General features: G+C 41.5%; 1 protein-coding gene across 1 annotated transcript in view; it reads left to right on the forward strand.

Moving 5' to 3' along the window:
• rdh12 (retinol dehydrogenase 12) overlaps positions 1-24,521 on the forward strand; it is a 40,286-nt gene that overhangs the window by 13,273 nt on the left and 2,492 nt on the right. The window contains exons 2-6 of the mRNA XM_073040150.1: positions 4,076-4,194; positions 6,476-6,631; positions 8,484-8,588; positions 22,938-23,147; positions 23,660-23,849. Of these exons, the coding sequence (XP_072896251.1) occupies positions 4,076-4,194; positions 6,476-6,631; positions 8,484-8,588; positions 22,938-23,147; positions 23,660-23,849 (780 nt within the window). The remainder of the gene's footprint in view (positions 1-4,075; positions 4,195-6,475; positions 6,632-8,483; positions 8,589-22,937; positions 23,148-23,659; positions 23,850-24,521) is intronic.

Here is a 24,521-nt window from a genome sequence, read left to right on the forward strand (position 1 = left end):
ATGTCACAGTCTATCTCTGTCTCTATATCTAAACAGTGAAGAGGGAAGCAGTGGCTTCAGGAGGACGTGGAAAGGGGCAGACTTAAGGCAGGTGACGTTTAATGCAGAAGTGACGTATTTTGCTGGGAAGGTCAAGCAAAAGCAGTTTAGTGGGTACAATTCCAAAAGGAATGCAAGCTTAGTAAGACCTGGGTCACTAATCTTTGAAGGTGGCAGGGCAAGTTTAAAAAGAACAGGATCCGAGGACTTTGTTATGTGTGATGAGAAAACCAGGTGGAGATGGGGTCTAGAGTTGACCCCCCTGTGAACTATGCTGCTAACAAGAGAGAGAGATGAAGGGGGGTGGGGGGGAGGAGGTATCCTGTTGCAGATGGGAGAGAGAGAGACAAGGATTAAAATGGATGATTTAGTATTACGGCTTCGCTAATTGTTGACTTTAACGCCAAGGACATTTGGCCTGTTTGTGTGGATCTCTGCTGACACAGCAGAGTGATGCCAGGTGCCTGCTGAGACAGGAAGGAGTGGCCAGTTTAATGGACATGGACATGGTCAGTTGATGGATGGCTGATACCCCGTCAGAGGAGATAAAAGACGGGTCTGCTGAGACACCGGCAGACACGCCATGAGACACTGCAAGAGTGTTGTGCACCCACAGGAAGGTGGGGGCTTGGAGGACCGAATCGGGAGATTGGTCACAAAGCTCACAGTGTGACGGCAGGGCCGATGGGGGCTTGTGTGTGTGTCCACTCACTCCAGAGTGATGAGTCCACCATGGAAGAACGGTCTAGCTGAGAACGGAGGGGTCATAACCGAATGACCACATCAGTACAACAGAACAAGAAGACAACGGAAGGTTTGCCTGCTGCAGCTGCTCATCTCTCACTCACTCGCTCTCTTTCTCTCTCCAACGTCACAACAGCAACTACCTCGACTTAAACTGAACTGAACTCTGCATTATCTTAAGACTATTCATTTACTCCTAGACTACGATAGAGCTTGGTTTTGATTCTTATTTCTACACTTCTGTATTTATCATTGCTAACCTGTTTTATATGTATATTTGCATTTTTGATACTGTATTACTTAGTTCACTAATAAACACCAGACGCAAGTTACCAGACCAGTTACAGTACCACCAGACTCCAACGCATCATTCCATTTCTGCTGGTTTGTTAACCCAGTTACTGGGTACGTAACACTTATTTTTCAAGATTCTACATGCTAGAGGGGAATGTTGAAGGTTCCCATTCCACTGGTTGATTTGCAACTATGGTACTGTGTCCATTTCTGGTCATTGCACTATAAGATGGATATGGTCCCTCTGGAAATGGTACTTACAATAATTTGTTGAATGGTTCTGTTAATAAATGTTCTTAAAGCAGAGAACATTGAAAGAGATGATCGGACTGTAACGTTTAAAATCATGAAATGGAGTAGACAAGAAGGACACAAGAAACTGTTCTCATTGGCAGTTGGGAAGTGAAGGACATACTGCATGATTTATATTGATTAACAGAAGAACCAGGAAGGGTGAGAGTAATTTAGTTACAAGATTATAAAATTATATTACATGGGAGCCAAATTATGCCAGTCAGTTGCCATTCAACCATGGCTGATTTATTTTCCCTCTCAACTGCATTATCCTGCCTTCTCACCCTAACCTTTAACGCCCTTACTAATCAAGAACCTATCAACCTCCGCTTTAACTATACCTAATGACTTGGCCTCCACAACTGTCTGTGGCAATGAATTCCACAGATTCACAACCTTCTGGCTAAAGGAAATCCTCCTCACCTCTGTTCTAAAGGAGCGTTCTTGTATTCTGACACTGTGTCCTCTGGCCATAGACTCTCCCACTATTGGAAACATCCTGTCCACGTCCATCCTATCTCAGCCTTTTAATATTCAGTAGGTTTCAATCAGATGAGTTATCACTTTCTAGATTTATTGGTACCTTTCTCTGATGCCATTCCTCTTTCCCTTTCTCCCATGGTCCACACTCTTCTCCTATCAGATTCTTTCTTCTTCAGTCCTTTACCTTTTCCAGGTATCAACCCCTAGCTTCTCGTTCCATATCCCCTGGCCCACCCATCTGGCATCATCAATTACCTGCCAGGTTGTTCTCGTTCGCTTTCCCCTTACCCCACCATCTTATTCTGGCTTCTTCCCCTTCCTTTCCAATTCTGATGAACGGCCTCAGCCTAAAACATCAACTGTTCATTCTTCTCTATTGGTGCGAACTGACCTGCTGAATTCCTCCAACATGTTGCATGTGTTACTCTGGATTTCCAACATCTGGGATTGAATGAATAGTGAGCCAGCATGGATTAATTAGTGAATGGCTTTCTGCAGTGCTGTGATTCAGCATTACTCTGGGAGAAAATTAAGTTGCAATGATATTGGCATGAGACAGAAAGTCAGCACAAATTTGACATAATTTGTTGAGTGGGGTTAAAATGGATTGATGGGAGAGACTAATTTCTTTCTTCCCATAGATCCTGCTCAACCTGTTGAGTTCATCCAGCAGATTATTTGTGCCTTCACTAGGCAAAGTAGAGGAACAACTTCTCATAGTCTAAAACCCTGTGCCATGAACACTATCTTTTCAACTTTAGGTAACTTTCCCTTCTGGCAGATAGTTTCTCCCCTCCTCCACCCCCCCCCCCCCCCCATCAACACCCCTCTCCTTCCACTCTTTCTTCCTTCATATTGGCAGGACAATTTGAAAAGGTTCTTTTATTAACATAAGTTAATTTAGCAATAAAAGAAAAATGCAAACACAAGATCAATATATCAAATTGGAGGAAAAAGATGCTGGAAATCTGAAACAAATCAAAAACATACTGGAAAAATACTGTGGGAAAAGAACCAGAGATGATGTTTCAGATTAAAACTCCTTAATCAGAACTGGAAAACTGAGCGAACAGTTGAGTTTTCAAGTGTGTAAAGTACACGAGCAACCTTTGTGATAAGGTAAAACCAAAGTTGCTAAGTAACCATTACTTTAAATTCCAGTGGTTGTTGACAGAAAATTAACTGGAAGAAAGAGAGGAATGATTTGTAACACACACACACACACAATACATTAAGTCTGAATTCATGAAAAAAAATTGAATGAATCTGGATCAAATATAGAAAGAGTATTTTATAAAAATATAAAATTGGTATTCATTTTCAGCAGCTGTATCCAAGATAAGAAAAAAATTAGTTTTTAAATGCCAATGTTGGAAATCTGAAAAACAGAAATTAGTGTAAACACTCAGTAAGTGTGGAAAGAGAAACAGTTAACCTGCATCCGAGATAGCCCCTGCATTGCATTGAAAGGGTTGGGCGCAGTGTTATTTGCTTAGGAAAAGGTCAGTTCCTTCAAGCCATTTTTATTTCCTTCATCGTAAATCCTTCGGGCAAGGCATATTTTGGTTAGGATCAGCAGTAACGTCATGTCATCAAGGAATTCGGTCATTCAGGAAAGTCTGTCCTAATTGACTGTATAAATTATTTGGACTTTTGTATTTATCACTTTAAGAACTGTATTCGCATTTATCGCATTAAGAACTGTTCAAGTTGCCGTATAGCAGTTAACTTACGGTTAAGTTAGTCATTTGTTTTCATTTTTATTGAGCAGAGTTTAATAAATTGTTTATTTGTTTATAGAAAACCTGTCTCAATTCTATATTCATTGCTGCCGTAGCGTAACAGACCCTTTACTGGAACTAGGAAAGAGAGAAAACAAAGTCAGTAGCAGGGAAGCAGAGTTGTGCAGAATGAAGGGATTGCCTCTGACAGGTTAAACCAAATAAACCTGCATGGATTATGTTGTCTTGCAGATCCCATCAGACCTGATTGTACTAATGGTGCCAGAAAAACTAAGCCAAATTCACAGATGGGCAACTGGCAGAAACAGTTAGTTCTAATATGCACAGAAAGAAAGACTGAGTCACGTAAAATTGGAGAATTCAGTATAGAATCTAGAAGGCTTCAGTGTATCTTGGCGGTGATAAGATGTTCTTCCTTACTCTTCCATTGAGAGTTCTTACAACGTTTTTATTAATGCTTCTGTTTTAATGATCCTCAGGAGGTGTGCTGCTGGTGGTGTGTGTACGTCTAATGCAAGGCTAGATGGGAAAACTGTGGTGATTACAGGGGCAAACACTGGCATTGGAAAGGAAACTGCCAGGGATCTGGCACAGCGAGGTGAGGTATCAGTGTATGAATTTAAATCTATTGTCAAATGTAGCTTCGCAGTAAGCCATTTATTACATTCAGCCAAATCCTTACAGAAACAATGTCTTTAAGCAGGAAAATAGCAGTACAAAATAGGTAACCTTAACTATAAATTATTATATCATAGGGACTTAATTGTCAAAGCCTGTGGGGGGGAGGAAGGTAATGGGGATAAGTTCCCACTACCTATTAAATGCTCCCAATGGCATGTGTCTCAAATAGCATCTGACAACCAAGTCCAGCTCCTAGCCTTTATGCTTGGCTTAGCTACTAAACCCAGCAGAACTGTTTCTACTGACAGGAGGAAGGGAAAAGGTGGGTTACTGGCACCCTAAAACCAGTCGCATCAGGCAGAGCAGGCTTGTCAACCATGGTTGGCAGCTCAAGTCAAGTCACTTTTATTGTCATTTCGACCATAACTGCTGGTAGAGTACACAGTAAGAACGAGACAACGTTTTTCAGGACCATGGTGCTACGTGAACAATACCAAAACTACACTGAACTACGTAAATCAACACAAAAACTACACTGAACTACAGACCTACCCGGGACTGCATAAAGTACACAGAACAGTGCAGGCATTACAATAAACAAGACAATAGGCACAGCAGAGGGCAGTAGGTTGGTAGTCCGATGGCTTGGGAGAAAATCTGTTACATAAATAAACAGCTGAATGGCGGCGTCCAGGATTCCGTCCATTTCTGTACTCCCGCCGAGTATTCTGTTGCCACAGATGTTGTCCAATTTAATGTCCATTGGAGAGCGGAATGGATGGGAGAGCCGGCCGGCTAGGGCTTGCTTTTTTCCTGCCACGGACTCCTGCCCACTCGCCTCGCTTCTGCTTCCTCACACACCGCTTATGACGTCCCCACCTCTGGCCACTGGCATCAGGCGACTCCGAGGACTGTAGGCCCGATTCCCTCAGCAAGCCGAGGTCGCACAATCTAACCAGCAGATTTTCAGGAAGGTTTGTTTTTGGGTGATCTCTGTATTGTAGCCGTATCTGGCGATGATAGATAGTCGCTCTGTTATCCATTGCCCTAAACCCTAATTGTGCCTTAAAACTAAATTAAAAAACTAAATTAAAGTAGCACCAGATCCGAAAGTCCGCTGCTGCCGTGTGCTGCGCCACCTACAGGCCGCCAGCTCATCTAAGAGAAGGAAAACTCTGATCTCAAACCTCTGCTGCCTTGTGGCTATATCCACACATGCAGAAGGCTATAGGAGTAAAGTCTGAGGTAAAATCCAGAGCCTTAGACCCTGAGGCAGTCCAACGCTGAGTGGCAACTCCTGCGGTGCTGCTGGTACCAAACTGATCAGCTCCTGCTGTTCCATTGGCTACATCAGTTGCACGGAGAGGAGGAGCCTGCCTCATGGGCAACAGCTTGCTCTCTGTATTGCACTGCCCTGGCTTGTGGATCACATAGAGAGCTAGGATGCAATATCCTTGGTCGATGCTGACCAATTGAGGCCTCACAGGGGCTCATCATTATAAGCCCTTTGTTCTCATCTCTGCCCTCTCCCTCTCCACATATTGTGAAGGCTCAAGATAATAGTGGGCCCCATTTATGCATAACCTCCTTTTAACCCTGATGGTTCTGTATGACCAGATACCTCTGTAATCAAGACATGAGGTAGTTCCCAAAAGAATACCGGACAGTATTTGTTGTCATCTTGGATGCTGACCCATATCCTAACTTGGCCTTCTTATTTCACAATGCAAAGTCAAAATCAAACACACATAAATCACTACCTCCTCCCATAGATGCTGTCTGGCCTGCTGAAAATCATAATAATATTTGGAGGTCATTTGTTCCATTGTTACTTGTACTTGGCTGTGTGCAAGATTGCTCCAAAAAACACTTAATTTCTCTAAAACACATTACACTGGTTGCATATGTGAAATATGTATATTTTAGATTATAAAATACTTTGTGATGTTCATATGTTGTGAAGGAGTATGCATAGATTTTGAGAACTATGAAGTTATATTTATGAAAGGGATAATTCAGATAGAGAGGGTAACATGCCTAACTGGTTAAATTACCAGAAAATTGTTCACTTCAATTGGAAGCCGTCTTCCAGGGCACAAATGTTAGCAGATTGGTTGGACTTCAAGTAAAGTCTTACTAAAAAGCAGAAAATAAACAGAAACACTGTATATTGTGCCAACATTAGATAAATGCATGTTTGTGAATTAAAATAATAAAGAAATTAAAACCAAAAGTACTGACAAACAAGCTTCTTGCAGGTGCTCGAGTAATATTAGCCTGCAGAGATTTGACCAAAGCAGAGGCTGCAGCCCAAGATATTCGTGAAGTCACTGGAAATAAACAAGTCATTGTTCGAGAACTGGATTTAGCCAATACCAGATCCATATACCAGTTTGCTGAAAATATCATTAAAGGTAATTCAATCCTACAAGCAATATTTTCATTTAGTTATGATTACTTAAACTTATCAAGAAATGCAAAATGTAAAAGTATTCCACAAACATACTCAGGATAGGATTGGTCCGCTGATTTAAAGTACCAGTTGAGGCAGAAATGTGGCGATAACTAATTGAGCAGTTACTACACTTGGATATGTAACACCAAGACTGACAGAGCAGATAAACCATAAACAAAAGTTTAAAAAATAGCAAGTAAGGAATTAATTAATAAAACAAACAAACATAAATGGATAAGACCTGGTAGATTGCATCCCATAGAAGCCAATGAAGTAACTTTGAATAAGGTTATGGTGAATTTATTAGAACAAAAGATTACAGAGTTACAGGATGTGGTGGGAAAAAGATTCCCAAGAACTATGCCAAAAGTGAGATTAAGTCTATTAAGAGGAACTGAACAAGCTGGCCTTTGTCCTATAGAAAGGAGAGTGAAGAACAATTTGATAGAGTTCATTACCGTGTAAGGGTGTAACAGGCCATATGCAAAGTTTCTGCTTGTAGTCAAGGCCAGAAGTGGGAAACATAAAACATTTACTAATATTTACCAGTAAGGATCTCAGGAGGAACTACTTTAGCCAACAAGTTGTTAAGGCAAATAGCTTGGTATTCATGGGGATGAGGAAGAGAGTAATAAAAAGAAATATACTGATAGTGTTGTATGAGGAGGTGTGGAATTGGAGAGTTTAGCTCAATTACCTTTTTTTTGGCAGTCAACTTATTGCGTTATTTACTTTTTATATGTTCTTTCACATCTTAATTCCACTGTTTGCTCTCAGGTGCCACCTCCTGGTGTTGCAAAGCATCACAAAGCAAGGGTGATCAATTGAGACCAATTATTTGTACTATATTATGTTTAAACATTTATCATAGGGTCATGGAAATTTATGGAAATAAACAAAGCTATTCAACCTATCGTGTCAGGGTTAGCAAGAAGTGGAACTGTTTAGGTTACTATCAGTTCATTTTCATCCCTTTATGAGTTCTCATCTTCTACTAAACAAGAAGACCATTAGACACTGAAGTTGGAATTTTTCACTACAGTCCCAAAGCACATGATCTCCTGTTCCTGTTGAAGTCAACAAGCTTGATTGCCAGGAAATTAACCAACTTTTCCCACTTTGTCATGATCTACAGTCTTAGGTTAAAGAGAGATGTACAGTCATTAAAGCAGGAAGCATGCCTTTATTGCTAGTGTTACCCTCACTGTAGATGAGTACTGTTAACAGACTGTGCACGTTGGCTCTGAAATATCTGGGCACAAGAGAGCCACCAGTGCTCACCAATGTGCTATGTCCCTGTTGACCTTTCGTTTTCCCCTTCCTCACATTCAAGATGAACTTCTCTACCAACTCCACTTTCCTACCCAGTCTCCATAATCTGTAACTTCCTTGCCGTCCAAAATAATTTATCCACAGCCCCACAATGTGGAGCATCCCAGAGATCCACATCCTCTTTGGAAGCAATTTTGGTTTTGTCTTGGACGTCACTTATTGAATTTAAAAGATTCTCATAGTTAAATATCAAAATCAAATCCTGAACCCATACCTTTACTTCCAGCAGCCCACCCAGATCAAATAGCCTCTCAACAAAGTTATAAAGACTTTTTCATGGGTCAGGGAGATCACTTCTAATTCTAAAGTCTACAGAAGCAAGATCTAGTTTGAAACTGGGCAGAAATCTAGCCAGCCAGGTATAATACCTGGCTTTATAAGCCACCTTTATAACGTGGCTGCATTATTGGAAGAGCAAAAACATTTAGCATGCTTCCACACTGAATTATTTTGTTTTGCCTAATTCTGTTTAATGACAGAGGAAAAAGTGCTCAACATTTTAATCAACAATGCTGGAGTGATGATGTGCCCCTTCATGAAGACATCTGATGGGTTCGAGATGCAGTTTGGTGTAAATCACCTTGGTGAGTTACTAACAAGTTGAACTTGTGGAACTTCTAATGTGACTTGCAGCTCCCTACAGACCGTGCTAGGGAACAGGAGCTGGCGTTGGATGACCTATGGCTCAGTCGGGAGATAGGAGCCACAGGGAGGCTTTTACACCCAAGTTGCAGGGGGCAGGTAGCTGGATGACTGTCAGGAGAGGAAAAGGGAATTGCAGATAGTGTGGAGCTCCCCCTGTGGCCATTCCCTCAGTAACAGTGGTCCTGTCCGTGTTGTACTGTTCTGTGTTCTACGTAAGCTTGCAATGGGCAAACTGGCAGATGGATTTACCTATGTCCCAACAGTACCTACATTTCAAAAGTAATTAATTCAGGGAGTGAAACACATCAAGTGAAGACTTTGGATATGCTTTTTTGTTGACCTTTTTCTATTTGGAAGAGATTTTTTTGTACTGGGTTATAACGAAATCAGCAGAAACAAATTATTTAACTGCAAGATATACATTAGGGCAGAGTCCAATTGAACCCTTGTTGATTGATCAGGCTCGGTCCTACTCCCACCCTCTCCTACTTTAAGAAGCTAATAGTCTTTATTATCTCTATATGAGGCAAATGCAGGATTGAAGATGATGGTGCTCTTTCTTTCTCACTGTCTGTCTCTCTCTTTCTCCATTTCTATTCTCACTGTCTCTCTTTCTTTCTCTCTCACACCCCTTCTGATACACTCATTTTTGTCCTCTTCCCTGAAACTTCATCCTACCTCCCAGCATCCCAGTTCTATCCACTCCCTACACACACAGTTAACCCACAGGTGACCTTTTCCACAGGTGACCTTGTACTTCCACTTCCTCCGCCAGTAGCTCACTCTCATCTCCTTTGCTCTTTTCTCTCTTTCATTTTTCCTTTCTCTTCTCCTGACCTCAACCACCATCCCATTTTCTAGCTGTTGGTCACCCACCAACCTCTCACCCTTTTTCGGACCATTCTCTGACTACAGTGGTCTTCCTTGTCCCAGTAACCATGACATCAGAGCCTGCAGACCAGGCCAGAGCCGCGGACCTCCTTCAGGGAACTCCTGGGGAATTTTCAGCTGTCTGTTCACTGCTGCCGGATCTTGTCATAAATCAGCCCACAGTTTCCTGATCAATGAAACAGAAGCATCCTAATCAGCTGCGATCATTGAAAGTATGGCTGGTGGAGTGGTTCAGGAGCCACTGCTTTGATTCACAGGCACTGGCGCTGAGGGGCTTGCTTTATTTAAACTGAATTGTGACCTTTGAATCAATAAGAAGAGGTAAGTTATGTTTAAAAGTAAATTTACAGATCTGAAGAGAAAAGTCCGGGGTGTAAAGCAGAATGATATCAGAAGGGGATAAGAGATTAACAACTATAAAAGGTCAAAGAATATGGAAAGAGGAAAAAAAGGGTTTACTGGCATATATATCCTTCCTTTAATGTCACGGTTGCTAATACAGTATCTTAAAACAATTCTTGACAATGTGTTTTAACGCCATTTTTCCTGATCTTACAATTTTTCAGGGTTGAGATCATTTTCTCTTTTAGTAATTAAAATAACGAGATAAAAGAGAGAAATTGTCTTCCCAGCACATATCTTTCAATGTCCCTTTGTTCCCCAAATTAATTTTCTTTGTTCTACATGGTTTGTGCTTTTAGGATGCGGCATTTTCAATTGTACCTATTTTATCTCCTTTTGTGCCTTTACTATCACTAAGCTCTTTGATGCTCCCTAATAATTGCTTGATTTTATCCAAAATTACTAATCTGCTACGTAGATATAACTTTTCCTTTATTATTTCTAAATTTTTTGAAAACGCGAAATATTCCTCACATTCAGTATAAAATTCTCTTTAACCAATATATAGGAAAATTCTCCCTTTTTGTCCATTATGAAACTTGTAGTTAATTAAACCAAAATCATACATGGAATTGATTTGAAATTATGGATTATTTAGGATCAATTTAGGATTATAAACCTGTATTCAAGATATGAATAGCTCAGACTCAGCAGAAAACAGCTGATTGGGCAATCGAAGTCAGGTGACCTTGCAGCTAGCAAAGCTCAAGCAAATAAAAAGAGGGAGACCTCTAGCGGAGCGGCCTGTCCGAAAGCGGCCTGGTCGAGGGAAGGGCCTGCTGTGAGAAGTGCTAGTTTTTGGCTGGAGAGTATTCGGCGAGGAGGCTGAGGGAGGAGACTAAGTCAGGCACAATTGCAGAGGGTGAAGTCATGACCGCTAAGCTGATTCAGTGTGCTACGTGCATGATGTGGGAGGTCAGGGACACTGATGGTGCCCCCGGCTGCTACAGCTGCGGAAAATGTGTCCAGATTCAGCTTCTGAAGGAGCATGTTGCAGCATTGAAGAAAGAACTGGATGACCTCAGGTTCATCCGTGAAAATGAGAGTTTTCTGGACAGGACCTACAGTGAGGTCGTTACACCGAGGATACCGGAAGAGAGAAAGGGGTCGACGATGAGGACGGAAAAGATGCTTGAAATACAGGAGACCCCAGGGGATGTACCTCTCGTAAACAAGTTCACCCTCTTGGAAGCTGTCAGGACAGAAGATACTGCCAGTCTGGGAGGCAGACAGGTCTGCGAGCCGAAAATTGGTGCAGAAGCAGAGCCGAGGAGTCAGACATCAGGAAGAGCCGTGGTAGTAGGGGACTCCATAGTGAGAGGTACGGAAAGAGGCAACAGGCGAGATTTAAGGATGGTATGTTGCCTCCCTGGTGCTAGGATCCAGGACATCACGGACCGATTGCAGGGAATCCTCAAGGGTGAAGGTGAACAGCTGGAAGCGATAGTGCATGTCGGCACAAATGACATCGGGAAGAAGAGGAAGGACATTCTGCAGCGGGACTTCAGAGAACTCGGAAGAAGGCTGAAAAGCAGGACTTCCAGGGTGGTTATCTCCTGTTTGCTTCCAGTTCCTTGTGCTGGCGAGGGCAGGAACAGAGAGGATCTGAATGTGTGGCTGAGGAACTGGTGCAGGAAGCAAGGATTTACATTCTTGGACCACTGGGATCTGTTTTGGGGTAGGGATGAATTGTACAAAAGGGACGGGTTGCACCTTAATAGGCAGGGGACCAGCATTCTGGCAGGCAGGTTTGCCACTGCAACACGGATGTGTTTAAACTAAGTAGTGGGGGAGGGGATGAACTGGAAATATAAGGATGGAGTTAAAGGGAAAGTGAAAATAAGAAAAGTTAAAAAGGACAACAGAATCAATGGAATAGAAAGCTCAAGAAGAGATCATATAGTATGGCCAAGTGAAATAGGAATTGATATGAAAGGTGAGGGGAGTAACGAATTAAAAGTATTCTATATGAACGCACAAAGTATAAGGAATAAAGTAGATGAGCTTGAGGGTCAGTTGAAAATTGGCAAGTACGATGTTGTGGGAATAACAGAGACATAGCTTCAAGTGGACAGGGCCTGGGAAATGAATATTCAAGGATATACGTCTTATCGAAAGGACAGACTGGCTGGCAGAGGGGGTGGGGTGGCTCTGTTGGTGAGGAATGATATTCAGTCCCTTGCGAGGGGGGACGTAGAATCAGGGGATGTAGAGTCAGTATGGATAGAACTGAGAAATTCTAAGGGTAGAAAGACCCTAATGGGAGTTATCTACAGGCCCCCAAACAGCAGTCTGGATGTAGGGTGTAAGTTGAATGAAGAGCTAAAATTAGCATGTCGCAAAGGTAATGATACAGTTGTCATGGGGGATTTCAACATGCAGGTAGACTGGGGGAATCAGAATGGTACTGGACCCCAAGAAAGGGAGTTTGTGGAGTGCCTCCGAGATGGATTCTTCGAACAGCTTGTACTGGAGCCTACCAGGGAGAAGGCAATTCTAGATTTAGTGTTGTGCAATGAACCGGAGTTGATCAGGGACCTGGAGGTAAAGGAACCATTAGGAGGTAGTGACCATAATATGATATTTTTTAACCTACAATTTGAGAAGGAGAAGGGAAAATTGGATGTGTCAGTATTACAGTTGAACAAAGGGAACTATGGAGCTAAGAGAGAGGAGCTGGCCAAAGTTCAATGGAACAATACCCTAGCAGGGAAGACAGTGGAACAACAATGGCAGATATTTCTGGGAATAATGCAGAAGGTGCAGGATCAGTTCATTCCAAAGAGGAAGAAAGATCCTAAGGGAAGTAAAAGGTGGCCGTGGCTGACGAGGGAAGTAAAGGGCAGTATAAAAATAAAAGAGAAGTATAACATAGCAAAGATGAGTGGGAAACCAGAGGACTGGGACGCTTCTAAAGAGCAACAGAAGATAACAAAAAAGGCAATACGCCAAGAAAAAATGAGGTATGAAGGTAAACTAGCCAAGAATATAGAGGAGGATAGTAAAAGCTTCTTTAGGTATGTGAATAGCAAAAAAATAGTTAAGACCAAAATTGGACCATTGAAGACAGAAAAGGGTGAATTTATTATGGGGAACAAGGAAATGGCAGATGAGTTGAACAAGTACTTTGGATCTGTCTTCACTAGGGAAGACACAAACAATCTCCCAGATGTAATAGTGGTCAAAGGAACTAGAGTAAAGAATGAACTGAAGGAAATTTATATTAGGCAAGAAACAGTGTTGGATAGACTGTTGAGTCTGAAGGCTGATAAGACCCCGGGACCTGATGGTCTGCATCCCAGGGTACTTAAAGAGGTGGCTCTAGAAATAGTGGACGCATTGGTAATCATTTTCCAATGTTCTATAGATTCAGGAACTGTTCCTGCTGACTGGAGGGTGGCTAATGTTGTCCCACTTTTCAAGAAAGGAGGGAGAGAGAAAACAGGGAATTATAGACCGGTTAGCCTGGTGTCAGTGGTGGGAAAGATGCTGGAGTCAATTATAAAAGATGAAATTATGACACATTTGGATAGCAGTAGAAGGATCAGTCCGAGTCAGCATGGATTAATGAAGGGAAAATCATGCTTGACTAATCTTCTGGAGTTTTTTGAGGATGTAACTATGAAAATGGACAAGGGAGAGCCAGTGGATGTAGTGTACCTGGACTTCCAGAAAGCTTTTGATAAAGTCCCACATAGGAGATTAGTGGGCAAAATTAGGGCATATGGCATTGGGGGCAGAGTACTGACATGGATTGAAAATTGGCTGGCTGAAAGGAAACAAAGAGTAGCGATTAACTGGTCCCTTTTGGAATGGCAGGCTGTGACCAGTGGAGTACCGCAAGGTTCGGTGCTGGGACCGCAGCTATTTACAATATACATTAATGATTTAGATGAAGGGATTAAAAGTAACATTAGCAAATTTGCTGATGATACAAAGCTGGGTGGCAGTGTGAAATGTCAGGAAGATGTTATGAGAATGCAGGGTGACTTGGACAGGTTGGGTGAGTGGGCAAATGTATGGCAGATGCAGTTTAATGTGGATAAATGTGAGGTTATCCACTTTGGTGGCAAGAACAGGAAGGCAGATTACTATCTAAATGGAGTCAAGTTAGGAAAAGGGGAAGTACAACAAGATCTAGGTGTTCTTGTACATCAGTCAATGAAAGCAAGCATGCAGGTACAGCAGGCAGTGAAGAAAGCTAATGGCATGCTGGCCTTTATAACAAGAGGAATTGAGTATAGGAGTAAAGAGGTCCTTCTGCAGCTGTACAGGGCCCTGGTGAGACCTCACCTGGAGTATTGTGTGCAGTTTTGGTCTCCAAATTTGAGGAAGGACATTCTTGCTATTGAGGGAGTGCAGCGTAGGTTCATAAGGTTAATTCCCGGAATGGCGGGACTGTCATATGTTGAAAGATTGGAGCGACTGGGCTTGTATACACTGGAATTTAGAAGGATGAGAGGGGATCTGATTGAAACATATAAGATTATTAAGGGATTGGACACACTGGAGGCAGGAAGCATGTTCCCACTGATGGGTGAGTCCAGAACTAGAGGCCACAGTTTAAGAATAAGGGGTAGGCCATTTAGAACAGAGATGCGGAAAAACTTTTTCACCCAGAGAGTGGTGGATATGTGGAATCAATTTAGGAATAGAGGATCAATTATGGATTATTTAGGAATACAGGTCCATAATCCATAGAAAGTGGTGTCACAAAGAAAGGTGAAATGTTTAATGGAACATGAGGGGTAACTTTGTCACTCAGAGTGCTGAGAGTGTGGAACAAGCTGCATGGTGCATGCAATTTTGATTTAATCATTTATAAGAAGTTTGGATAAGTAACTGGATGTGACGGGTATGGATGGCTATAGACTGGGTGCTGGTCAATAGGACTAGGTAGTTTAAATAGTTTAGCATGGACTTAATGACCTGAAGGGCCTAATTCTGTGCTGTAGTTTTCTATGACTCTATGATTCTAGTTAGAAACATATAATAAAAGACAAACTATAATTTAACTGAGTAGCAAATTGTGTACTCAAATGAAATATAGAACAACTTAGAACACCAACAATACAATTACAGTACTATAAAACATTACCGGTAGTTCCTAATAGTTATTGATGGATGAATTCATCCAGCGTATACTGCATGTGTTTTTTATTTGACTGTAAATGAAGAAAATCAGTGAAGACAACTACTGCTAATAATGGATTGTCTTCATATAATGCTTTTGACTATTGCGTCTTCCAAATCTTCAGTTTCACTGTAGCATTTAAGTTGATTGTTGATACCTTCAAATTCTTTGTTTCTAACTTGTTTTAACTTGTTTAAGTCACAAAATCATTTCATTTTTATTTCTTGCCTTTTCTGACATCTCCAAGCCTAGAAGCTTGAAACCACAGTGAGTAAAACAGTTCAGAATTGTAATCCTCCTTATTTCTTGCCAACTATCAGTGACAAAAATCACTGCTTTTTGAACACAAACACACAACTGATGCTATTTAAAAACTGTTCTCTAAATCCGTCTACATCCTTACCTCTAATGTTTTCACTTCTTGACCAGTTTAGCCAGATCTCTGGCTATAAACTTAATTTACATAAGAGTGAACTTTTCCCAATTAATAAAGAAGCACAAGAACTAATATTTCGTGATCTCCCTTTTAAAGTAGTCCATAATCAATTTACTTATCTTGGAATTACAGTCACAAGGAAGTTTAAAGATCTCTTTCGTGAAAACTTTGTCAACCTTTCATATGCTATAAAACAGAGTCTGATACAATGGTCACCTCTATCTATGTCTTTGGTAGGTCGTATTAATGTTGTTAAAATGTATGTTCTCCCCAAATTTTTATACTTATTTCAATCTATCCCAATTTTTATTCCTAAATTTTTTTTGATTCCTTAGACTCTATTATTTTGTCATATCTGTGGCAGAATAAGTGCTCTAGAATTAATAAAATCCATCTCCAAAAATCTAAAAAAGAGAGTGGCATGGCTTTACCTAACTTTCGCTTATATTATTGGGCAGCTAATATACGTTGTGCTACCTTCTGGTCTTTCTTCCACGGCCAACCCGAGTGCCCTAACTGGGTGGCAATGGAGTTGAGCTCCACTAAAGAATTATCTATCTCTGCACTCCTTGGCTCTGCACTCCCTAGCAGTCTGCCCAGATCAATAGCTAATCCTCTTGTTAGACACACTTTGCGTATATGGGCTCAGTTTAGGAAATGCTATGGTTTCCAGGGGTTTTCCGTTTCTAGCCCTGTTGCACATAATCACCTTTTTTTACCTACTACGTACGATTCAGCATTCCATGTTTGGTATAGGAAGGGCATTAGACATTTTGAAGATCTTTTCATTGATAATCGCTTCGCTTCTTTTCAGCAGCTCTCTGTTAAGTTCAACCTGCCTAACGCTCACTTTTTCAGATATCTCCAAATCCGACACTTTATTGCTCCTTTAATTCCTAACTTTCCTGAAATGCCTGCGAAAAATGCTATGGACCTATTTCTTTCCATTAATCCACTAGGTAAAGGTTTAATATCAATTATCCGAGATAAACTAGCAGCCTTACGACGGGCCCCTGTGGATAAAATTTAAATGGCCTGGGAGCAGGATTTAAATATCTCCTTATCCGAGGTGAGCTGGGACTCAGTTCTCAAATCGGTTAACTCAACCTCTCTTTGTGCTCGCCATTGCCTTTTACAGTTTAAGATTGTTCATAGAGCCCATATGTCTAAATCTAAACTATCTCGATTCTACCCTGGCATTAGCCCGCTCTGTGATAAATGCAAGAGGGGCATGGCCTCTCTCATCCATATGTACTGGCTCTGTCCTAGCTCGGAGAAATTCTGGAAAGATGTCTTCACTACATTATCGGGTATTCTGAATCAGCACCTAGAACCAAACCCCTTAATTGCTCTGTTTGGTTTTTGGGGCGAGACCGATTTATGTCTGAGTCCGACCAAATGCCGAATACTATCCTTTGCCTCTCTCCTGGCGAGATGCTTGATCCTCCTTAGATGGAGAGATGTTGCCCCACCCACTCGTGAGCAATGGCTTAACGACATTATGGCCTGCTTGGACCTCGAAAAAATTCATTATTCAGTTCTTAATTCGGATCTAAAGTTCCATAAGGTCTGGGGACCTTTTATCGCGTACTTTCATAACCTTCCTCTTGACTAGGGTTTTTTTTTCTTTTTTTTTCTTCTTTTCGGTCCCTTGCTTTCAGCTCCCTTTTTTTTCTGGTAGTAGGCATTATTATCCTCTGTTGCTAAGTGTATTCACAGTCTGGGAGTTTGACTGTCCTGACCTATACTCTTTATACTGTGTTGTGGTCGGTCTGGAGTTGTTGTTTTTTATCTTGTGTTGTGGGGCTTGGGGAGGACACTAAGCTTACTTGTCTTTAATTTAGGTGCTTTTTTGTTAAATTCTCTTCCTTTGTAGCATATTGTTATTGTATGCTTAATTTTGCACTGTATTAATGCTCCTCATTGGGATTTGGGGTTTTTAATTTGTAAAATGTTTTGAAAAACTAATTTAAAAAATGTTAAAAAAAAAATAAAATAAAAACTGTTCTCTCTAAGCATAATAGAAACATAGCTATTTTTCTCAAATAGTTTTGTTCTTTAAATGGTTGTCCCAAATAAGCAGATGGCTTGATTAATCGATAACCCAATTAATTAGAATACACTGTCATTATGTTAGGTGAAATGAGTTGGTGGATCAGGATACTGGTGGGCCCTAGTGCAGGCACGACAAATAATTAGCAAGACGAGGGGTCACAGTTTAAGGATAAAGGGGAAGCCTTTTAGGACCGAGATGAGGAAAAATTTCTTCACACAGAGAGTGGTGAATCTGTGGAATTCTCTGCCACAGGAAACAGTTGAGGCCAGTTCATTAGCTATATTTAAGAGGGAGTTAGATATGGCCCTTGTGGCTAAAGGGATCAGAGGATATGGAGAGAAAGCAGGTACAGGGTTCTGAATTGGATGATCAGCCATGATCATACTGAATGGCAGTGCAGGCTCAAAGGGCCGAATGGCCTACTCCTGCACCTATTTTCTATGTTTCTATGAATGCTTTGGGGACAGGTTCCACTCTTGAATATAAAGTCTTTTAAATGAGATGCTAAATAATGCCCCTTTCATGGCATACAAAGTTTACAAGGAAACAAGCTAATGTTTCTCTCTTGGCATCCACCACAAAAGGGATAAAAAAACAGATTAACATTTATCCCATTAGCTCTTCAACCCATTCACACCTAAATTATATTTGCCTCATAGATTATACTATTATACTAATTACACGGATAATGAAACTTAATGTGAAATACTTCAAGTAATAAGGTACTTGCTAACTTCAAGTTCTTTAAAAGTTTTAACATAGAACAGTACAGCACAGTACAGGCCCATCGGCCCACAATCTTGTGCTGACTTTTTAACCTAATCCAAGATCAGTTTAACACTACACAGAAAATGCTGGAGGAACTCAGCAGGCCAGGCAGCATCAATGGAAAAAAAGTACAGTTGACATTTCAAGCCGATCGTCAACTGTACTCTTTTCCATAGGTGCTGCCTGGCCTGCTGAGTTCCTCCAGCATTTTGTGTGCGTTGCTTGGATTTTCAGCATCTGCAGATTTTCTCTTGTTTGTTGTCAGTATTGCACTTCCCTCCCACATAGCCCTCCATTTTTCTCTCATCCATGATTGCAGTCAATGTGCCTACTCTATCAGTGTCCATCACCTGCCCTGACAGTGCATTCCACACACCCACCACTCTCTGCTTAAAAAAAACTACCTCTGATACCTGCACACCCCCAGTCTTTCCTGCAATCACCTTAAAATTATGCCCTCTCATATTAGTCATGTCCACTCTCTTATCTTATACACCTCTATCGTCACCTCTTCCTCCTTCACTCCTAAGGGAAAAGCCCTAGCTTGCTCAGGCTTTCCTCATCAGGCACACTCTCTAATTCAGGCAGCATCCTGGTAAATCTCCTCTGATAGATAGATAGATAGATAGATAGATAGATAGATAGATAGATACTTTATTCATCCCCATGGGGAAATTCAACTTTTTTTCCAATGTCCCATACACTTGTTGTAGCAAAACTAATTACATACAATACTTAACTCAGTAAAAAAATATGATATGCATCTAAATCACTATCTCAAAAAGCATTAATAATAGCTTTTAAAAAGTTCACCCTCTCTGAAGCTTCCACATCCATATTATGACAAGGATCTGCATCCTGTCAATGTCTAGTTGTAACCTACAGTACATAAACCCTCCACCAACCTTTCATGTCATCTGTAAACTTGCTAACCCACCCTTCCTCTTCCTCATCCAAGTCACTTATAACAATCACAAAGAGCAATTTTCCCAAAACTGACCTCTGTTGCATACTACAGTACTAGTCACTGACCTCTAAGTAGAGAAGGCTTCATCTACAAACATTTGTCTTCCGTGGGCAAGGCAATCCTGAATCCATGCAGCCAAGTTTCCCAATCCCATGCCTCGTGATTTTCTGAAAGAGCTACCTTGGGAACTTTGCCAAATGCCTTACTAAAATCTGTATACACCAGGTCCACTGCTCTACGTTCAGCTATTTGTTTGGTGAATTCTTGGAAGAATTCATACAGGCTCATGAGGCATGGCGTGCCCTTCACAAAACCATGCTGACTATCCCTCATCAGACTATGCTTCTCCAATTGCTTGCAAATCCTGTCTCTGAGAAACTTTCCAATAGTTTGTGCAGCACTGGTGAAAGCCTCACTGGGCTATAATCCCCAGGGTTATCTCTATTACCTTTCTTGAACAAAAGAATAGCATTTCTCTCCCTCTAATCTTCTGGTACTACTGCTGTGGCCATTGAAGCCTCAAAAGTCATTGCCAAAGGTACAACAATCTCTTCTCTCACTTCCTGTAGTAACCTGGGGACTTAACTAACCTAATGTTTTTCAAAAGTTCCAGTACACCCTCTTTCTTAACATTAACATGTTTTAGCAAATAAAGCTGTTCTACACTGTCCTCACATCTGTCAAGTCTCTTTCACTGGTGAATACTGAAGCAAAGTACTCACTATTGGCCATTCCTGTCTTCGCCGACTTTAGGTACACATTTCTTCTTTTAACCCTGACTGGTCCTACACTCTCACTCGGGTCATCCTCCTTTTCTTCATGTATATATATTTAATTTTAAAAACACCTTGGAGTTTCCTTTAATCCTACTCACTAAGGTAGTCTCATGTCCTCTTCTAGCTCTCCTAAGTCCTTTCTTAAGCTCCTTTCTGGCTACCTTATAACTCTCAAGAGACCTGTCTGATCCTTGCTTTGTAAACCTTAAGCACGCTTCTTTCTTCCTCTTGACTAGATGATCCATTTCTCTTGTCAACCATGGTTCCTTCACCCTACCACTCTCCCTAGGTAAATGGAACAAGCCTATCCAGAACCCCATACAAGTGTTCCCTAAGCAATCTTCCCATTTCCGTTGTGCATTTCCCTGAGTCTATCTGTTCCCAATTTACACTCCCAACATCATAATTTGCCCTCCCTCAATTTTCCCAATCCTATCCTTGTCCAGGTCAGGGACTTGTGATCACCATCTCCGAAATGCTCACCGCGAAGAGGTCTGTCACCTGACCAGGTTCATTACCTGGTACTAGATCCAGTATGGCTTCTCCTCTAGTCAGCCTGTCTGCAATATTGTGTCAGCAATTCTTCCTGGTCACACCTAACAGATTCTGCCCCATCTGAACTTTTTGCACAGAGGAGCCAATCAATATTAGGGAATTTGAAATCCCCCATGTCAACAATCCTGTTAATTTTGTATTTTTCACCTTTCCAAATCTGCCTCCCAATCTGTTCCTCCATATTTCTGCTGCTATTGGATAGTGGGGGGGAAGGTCCACAGAATATGCCCAATAAGATAATTGTTCACTAACTGATTTTGTCATCCACCCACATTGACTCAGTAGATAATCCCTCCACAAAGTTCCCTCTTTCTGTAGCTGTGATACTACCCCTAATCAGCAATGCCTTTCGGTCACTTATTTTTACTTCCCTTTCTGTCCCTTTTGAAATATCTGAACCCAAGAACATTCAGCAGCCATTCCTGCATCTCTAACAGCCAAGACTCCATAAAGGCCACATCTTTGTGGTTCCACATACTGACCCACGCTCAAAGTTCATCACCCTTGTTCCTGATACTTCTCGCACTAAAGTAGACACATTTCAACACATCTAACTGACTGCATTTATGCCCATTCTGTATCGTGTCAGATCAGTTGCAAGGATGTGACGAGTGCGCATTTGTTTGGTCAATCAGACATTAAATCGTTTGGGCCCTCTACGCATGGAGAGCACTCCCTTTTGGGTGTGGGCTTTTGAATGCACGTCTTTCATCTCAGGCATGGTTCATAGCTCCCGCACTGTAAGTTGCCCAGTGTGTACCATCACTAACATGACTCAGTGAAAATGTTTAATCATACTTCATCATTGTAGTTCTTGCCCCACAGATACATAACATTTTGGTGACAAGGATCAAAACAAGAATGACCTCTCTATTCCAAGTATCCAGTCCATTTTGGGCTGCAGCTGTGGTAAAATCGACCCCTGGAATCTGGCTGCAATGGAAGACAACCTTCCTGGACTACATTGAACTCCCACTAATTTTAATACCAGCGGCAAAGCTGGTGGAAGTAATGAAACTCAAGCTGCTCCGCATGCACTTTTGAAAACCGGGGCAGAAATACTTCGATCCTGTATCAGAAAATCAGACACTCCTGAGGCTTTAGACAATGTTTGGGTGATGCAGGACAATACCTTTATGATATGCTTCACTTTCTTTCAGATATGACAGACCCCAGATGCATATGTGGATGATTTCATCAAAGACTAACCCTAGCAGTGCAGGAATGCATGTATAAAAATATTCCCCCGAGCAAATTCGAAGAAGCAATGCTTAGATTGGAGTCCAACATGGAAGGACACAGCAGAACCCCGACAGGGACAAAGTGTGCTCTAAAGCTTGCCGCTGGGAGGCAGTCAAGAGAGGCCTTACACAGATCAGAATCAGAAATCAGCTTTTATATCACCGGCATGTGTCGTGAAATTTGTTAATTTAGCAGCAGCCATACAATGCAATACATGATCATATAGGAAAATAAATAAATAAATTACAGTAAGTATAGGAAACAGTTAAATTAAAAATAGTGCAAAAACAGAAATAATTTTAAAAAAGAGGTAGTGTCCAAAGATGTCCATTTAGGAATCGGATGGCAGAGGGGAAGAAGCTGTTCCTGAATCACTGAGTGTGTGTCTTCAGGCTTCTGTACCTCCTTCCTGACGGTAACAATGAGTAGAGGGCGTGTCCTAGGTGATGGGGGTCCTTAATAATGGACACCGCCTTTCTGAGGCACCACTCCTTGAAGATATCTATGGACTATGAAGGCTAGTACCCAAAATGGAGCTAACTAATTTTACAACTTCCTGTAGCTTCTTTTGATCCTGTGCAGTGGCCCTCCCTCCATACCAGACAGTGATGCAGCCTGGCAGAATGCTCCACAGTACGTCTAGAAGTTTTCAAGTGATAAATCAAATCTCCTCAAACTTCTAATGAAATATAGCCACTGTCTTGCCTTCTTTATAGCTGCATTGAGACCTGACATTGAGTGCCTGAGGCCCGATCACCGCAGCTCCCCCGGTAGGTTGTCCTTTATCAATAGTATCCAAACTTATTATTAAGGGAAATGGCCACGGGGGTACTCTGCACTACCTATTCCTTTTCCCTTTCCTGACAGTCACCCAACTATCTGCCTCCTGCAACTTAAGAGTAACTACCCCCCTGTACTGTAGCCTCTACCTATTTTGGGTATAAAAACCCTCCAGATTTTAATTACTGATATATAGTGATTCAAGTGTCGCTTCACTTTGTCAGAATGTTTAATTTGTATTTATGATTGGTGACTGTGTTGAATTCTTTGTATTCCTTTAGGACATTTCTTATTGACCTTCCTGCTTCTGGATCACCTTAAAAAATCATCACCTGCTCGTATCATTAACCTTTCATCCTTGGCTCATGGCTTTGGCCGAATCAATTTTAAGGATTTGCATAGTGAAAACAGCTATGATGGGGGTTTGGCCTACTGCCAGAGTAAATTAGCCAACATACTGTTCACCCGAGAACTGGCCAAACGTCTGAAAGGTATGCTGCAACTTTTAACTCCAGCAGGACACTAAAATAGTGGCAGGAAGATGTCTGTCTATTGGTTGGTTAATTTCAAAGGTACAGCTAATAAAGGAGGGTTTAATTGGCTTTTTCAGTATCAGTATGTGATGTTACCTTATCTTTGATCAAACAGATGTCTATAGGGTAACTGAGCAATACTGATCAATTGAATCCTAGTACTCAAGCTCTGGCACATAGTCTTGGCTTTCTTGATGGCAGGAAGCTCAATGCTTTTAGTGCTTTGGCCCAAGGTAGAAACAGAGAGATACAATTCCTAATCACAAAATGCTGCTATGAGTAAATGTACATACAAGACTCACAGACAACTGACAAGGCACACAGACCCTTGGGGAAGGTGATTAAACACTCTGTCTTTCAGTTAGTTAAAGGGTGGTTGGCTGAGATGCATGCATTTTGAAGGCTCCAGATTTGACTGAGCCAGAGGCTTGCAAACTGGAACGATAATCCATTTTATTCTCTTAATACAGACACCAAAGTCACAGTGAACTCTGTGCATCCAGGCTGTGTCCGATCAGAAATAACCAGACACTCCAGCACTTTGGCTCTGGTATGGAAGATTCTCACTTTTCTCATCAAAACACCTAAAGAAGATGCTCAGACCAGCATATACTGTGCAGTCACTGAAGAGCTGGATGAGGTTTCTGGCAAATATTTCAGGTTTGTAACTTGCCTTTTCTAATATTTAATTAAGAAACCAATATGTAGGAAAAAGGGCTCGAGTATACAGAAAATTTCAAGGACTTCAATTAATACCAGACAGCTGGCTACTCCAGTCTTGCATCTCATTTTTCCAGCACTACTTTTTTCCTGCCTTCTCTCTCGTGGTATTTCATTTCTCCCTTAATTACACCTCCTGTAGATGTATCTTACCTCATCGTACCAGGGAGTACCACCACAACCTATATCACCCAGTTCTTCCTGGTCTCCATTCCATCACATCCTTGATTTTTCTCCTCCCTTTTCTCTGCAATCTTTGACTGAATGATCACTTAAACCACTGACAACTTCTGTCTCCAAAGCTGCAAGCCTACCTGCCATACGCCTTACATCTTTGATTTGTATTTCTATTTTATTGCAGTATTGGATCCATGACCTCATCACACTCCCCCCCCCCCCCCCATATCATACATTTCCATTGGATGTGAGAAACTCTCACATTCCCATCTCATGATTTTGCAATTAAAAGTTCACAGTAATTCCAGTGGTTCGGTAGCTGAGATGCCAAAACGTTTAGGTGCCAGTAGAAATGAGCAGAAATGGAACTAGTGCTAGAGATGAGAGGGGGTGGTACAGAATAAAGAATCACAAAAGGTGTGGCTGGGGGATGTG

This window comes from Hemitrygon akajei, chromosome 3, assembly GCF_048418815.1.
Source record: "Hemitrygon akajei chromosome 3, sHemAka1.3, whole genome shotgun sequence".
Taxonomy (NCBI): Eukaryota; Metazoa; Chordata; class Chondrichthyes; order Myliobatiformes; family Dasyatidae; genus Hemitrygon; species Hemitrygon akajei.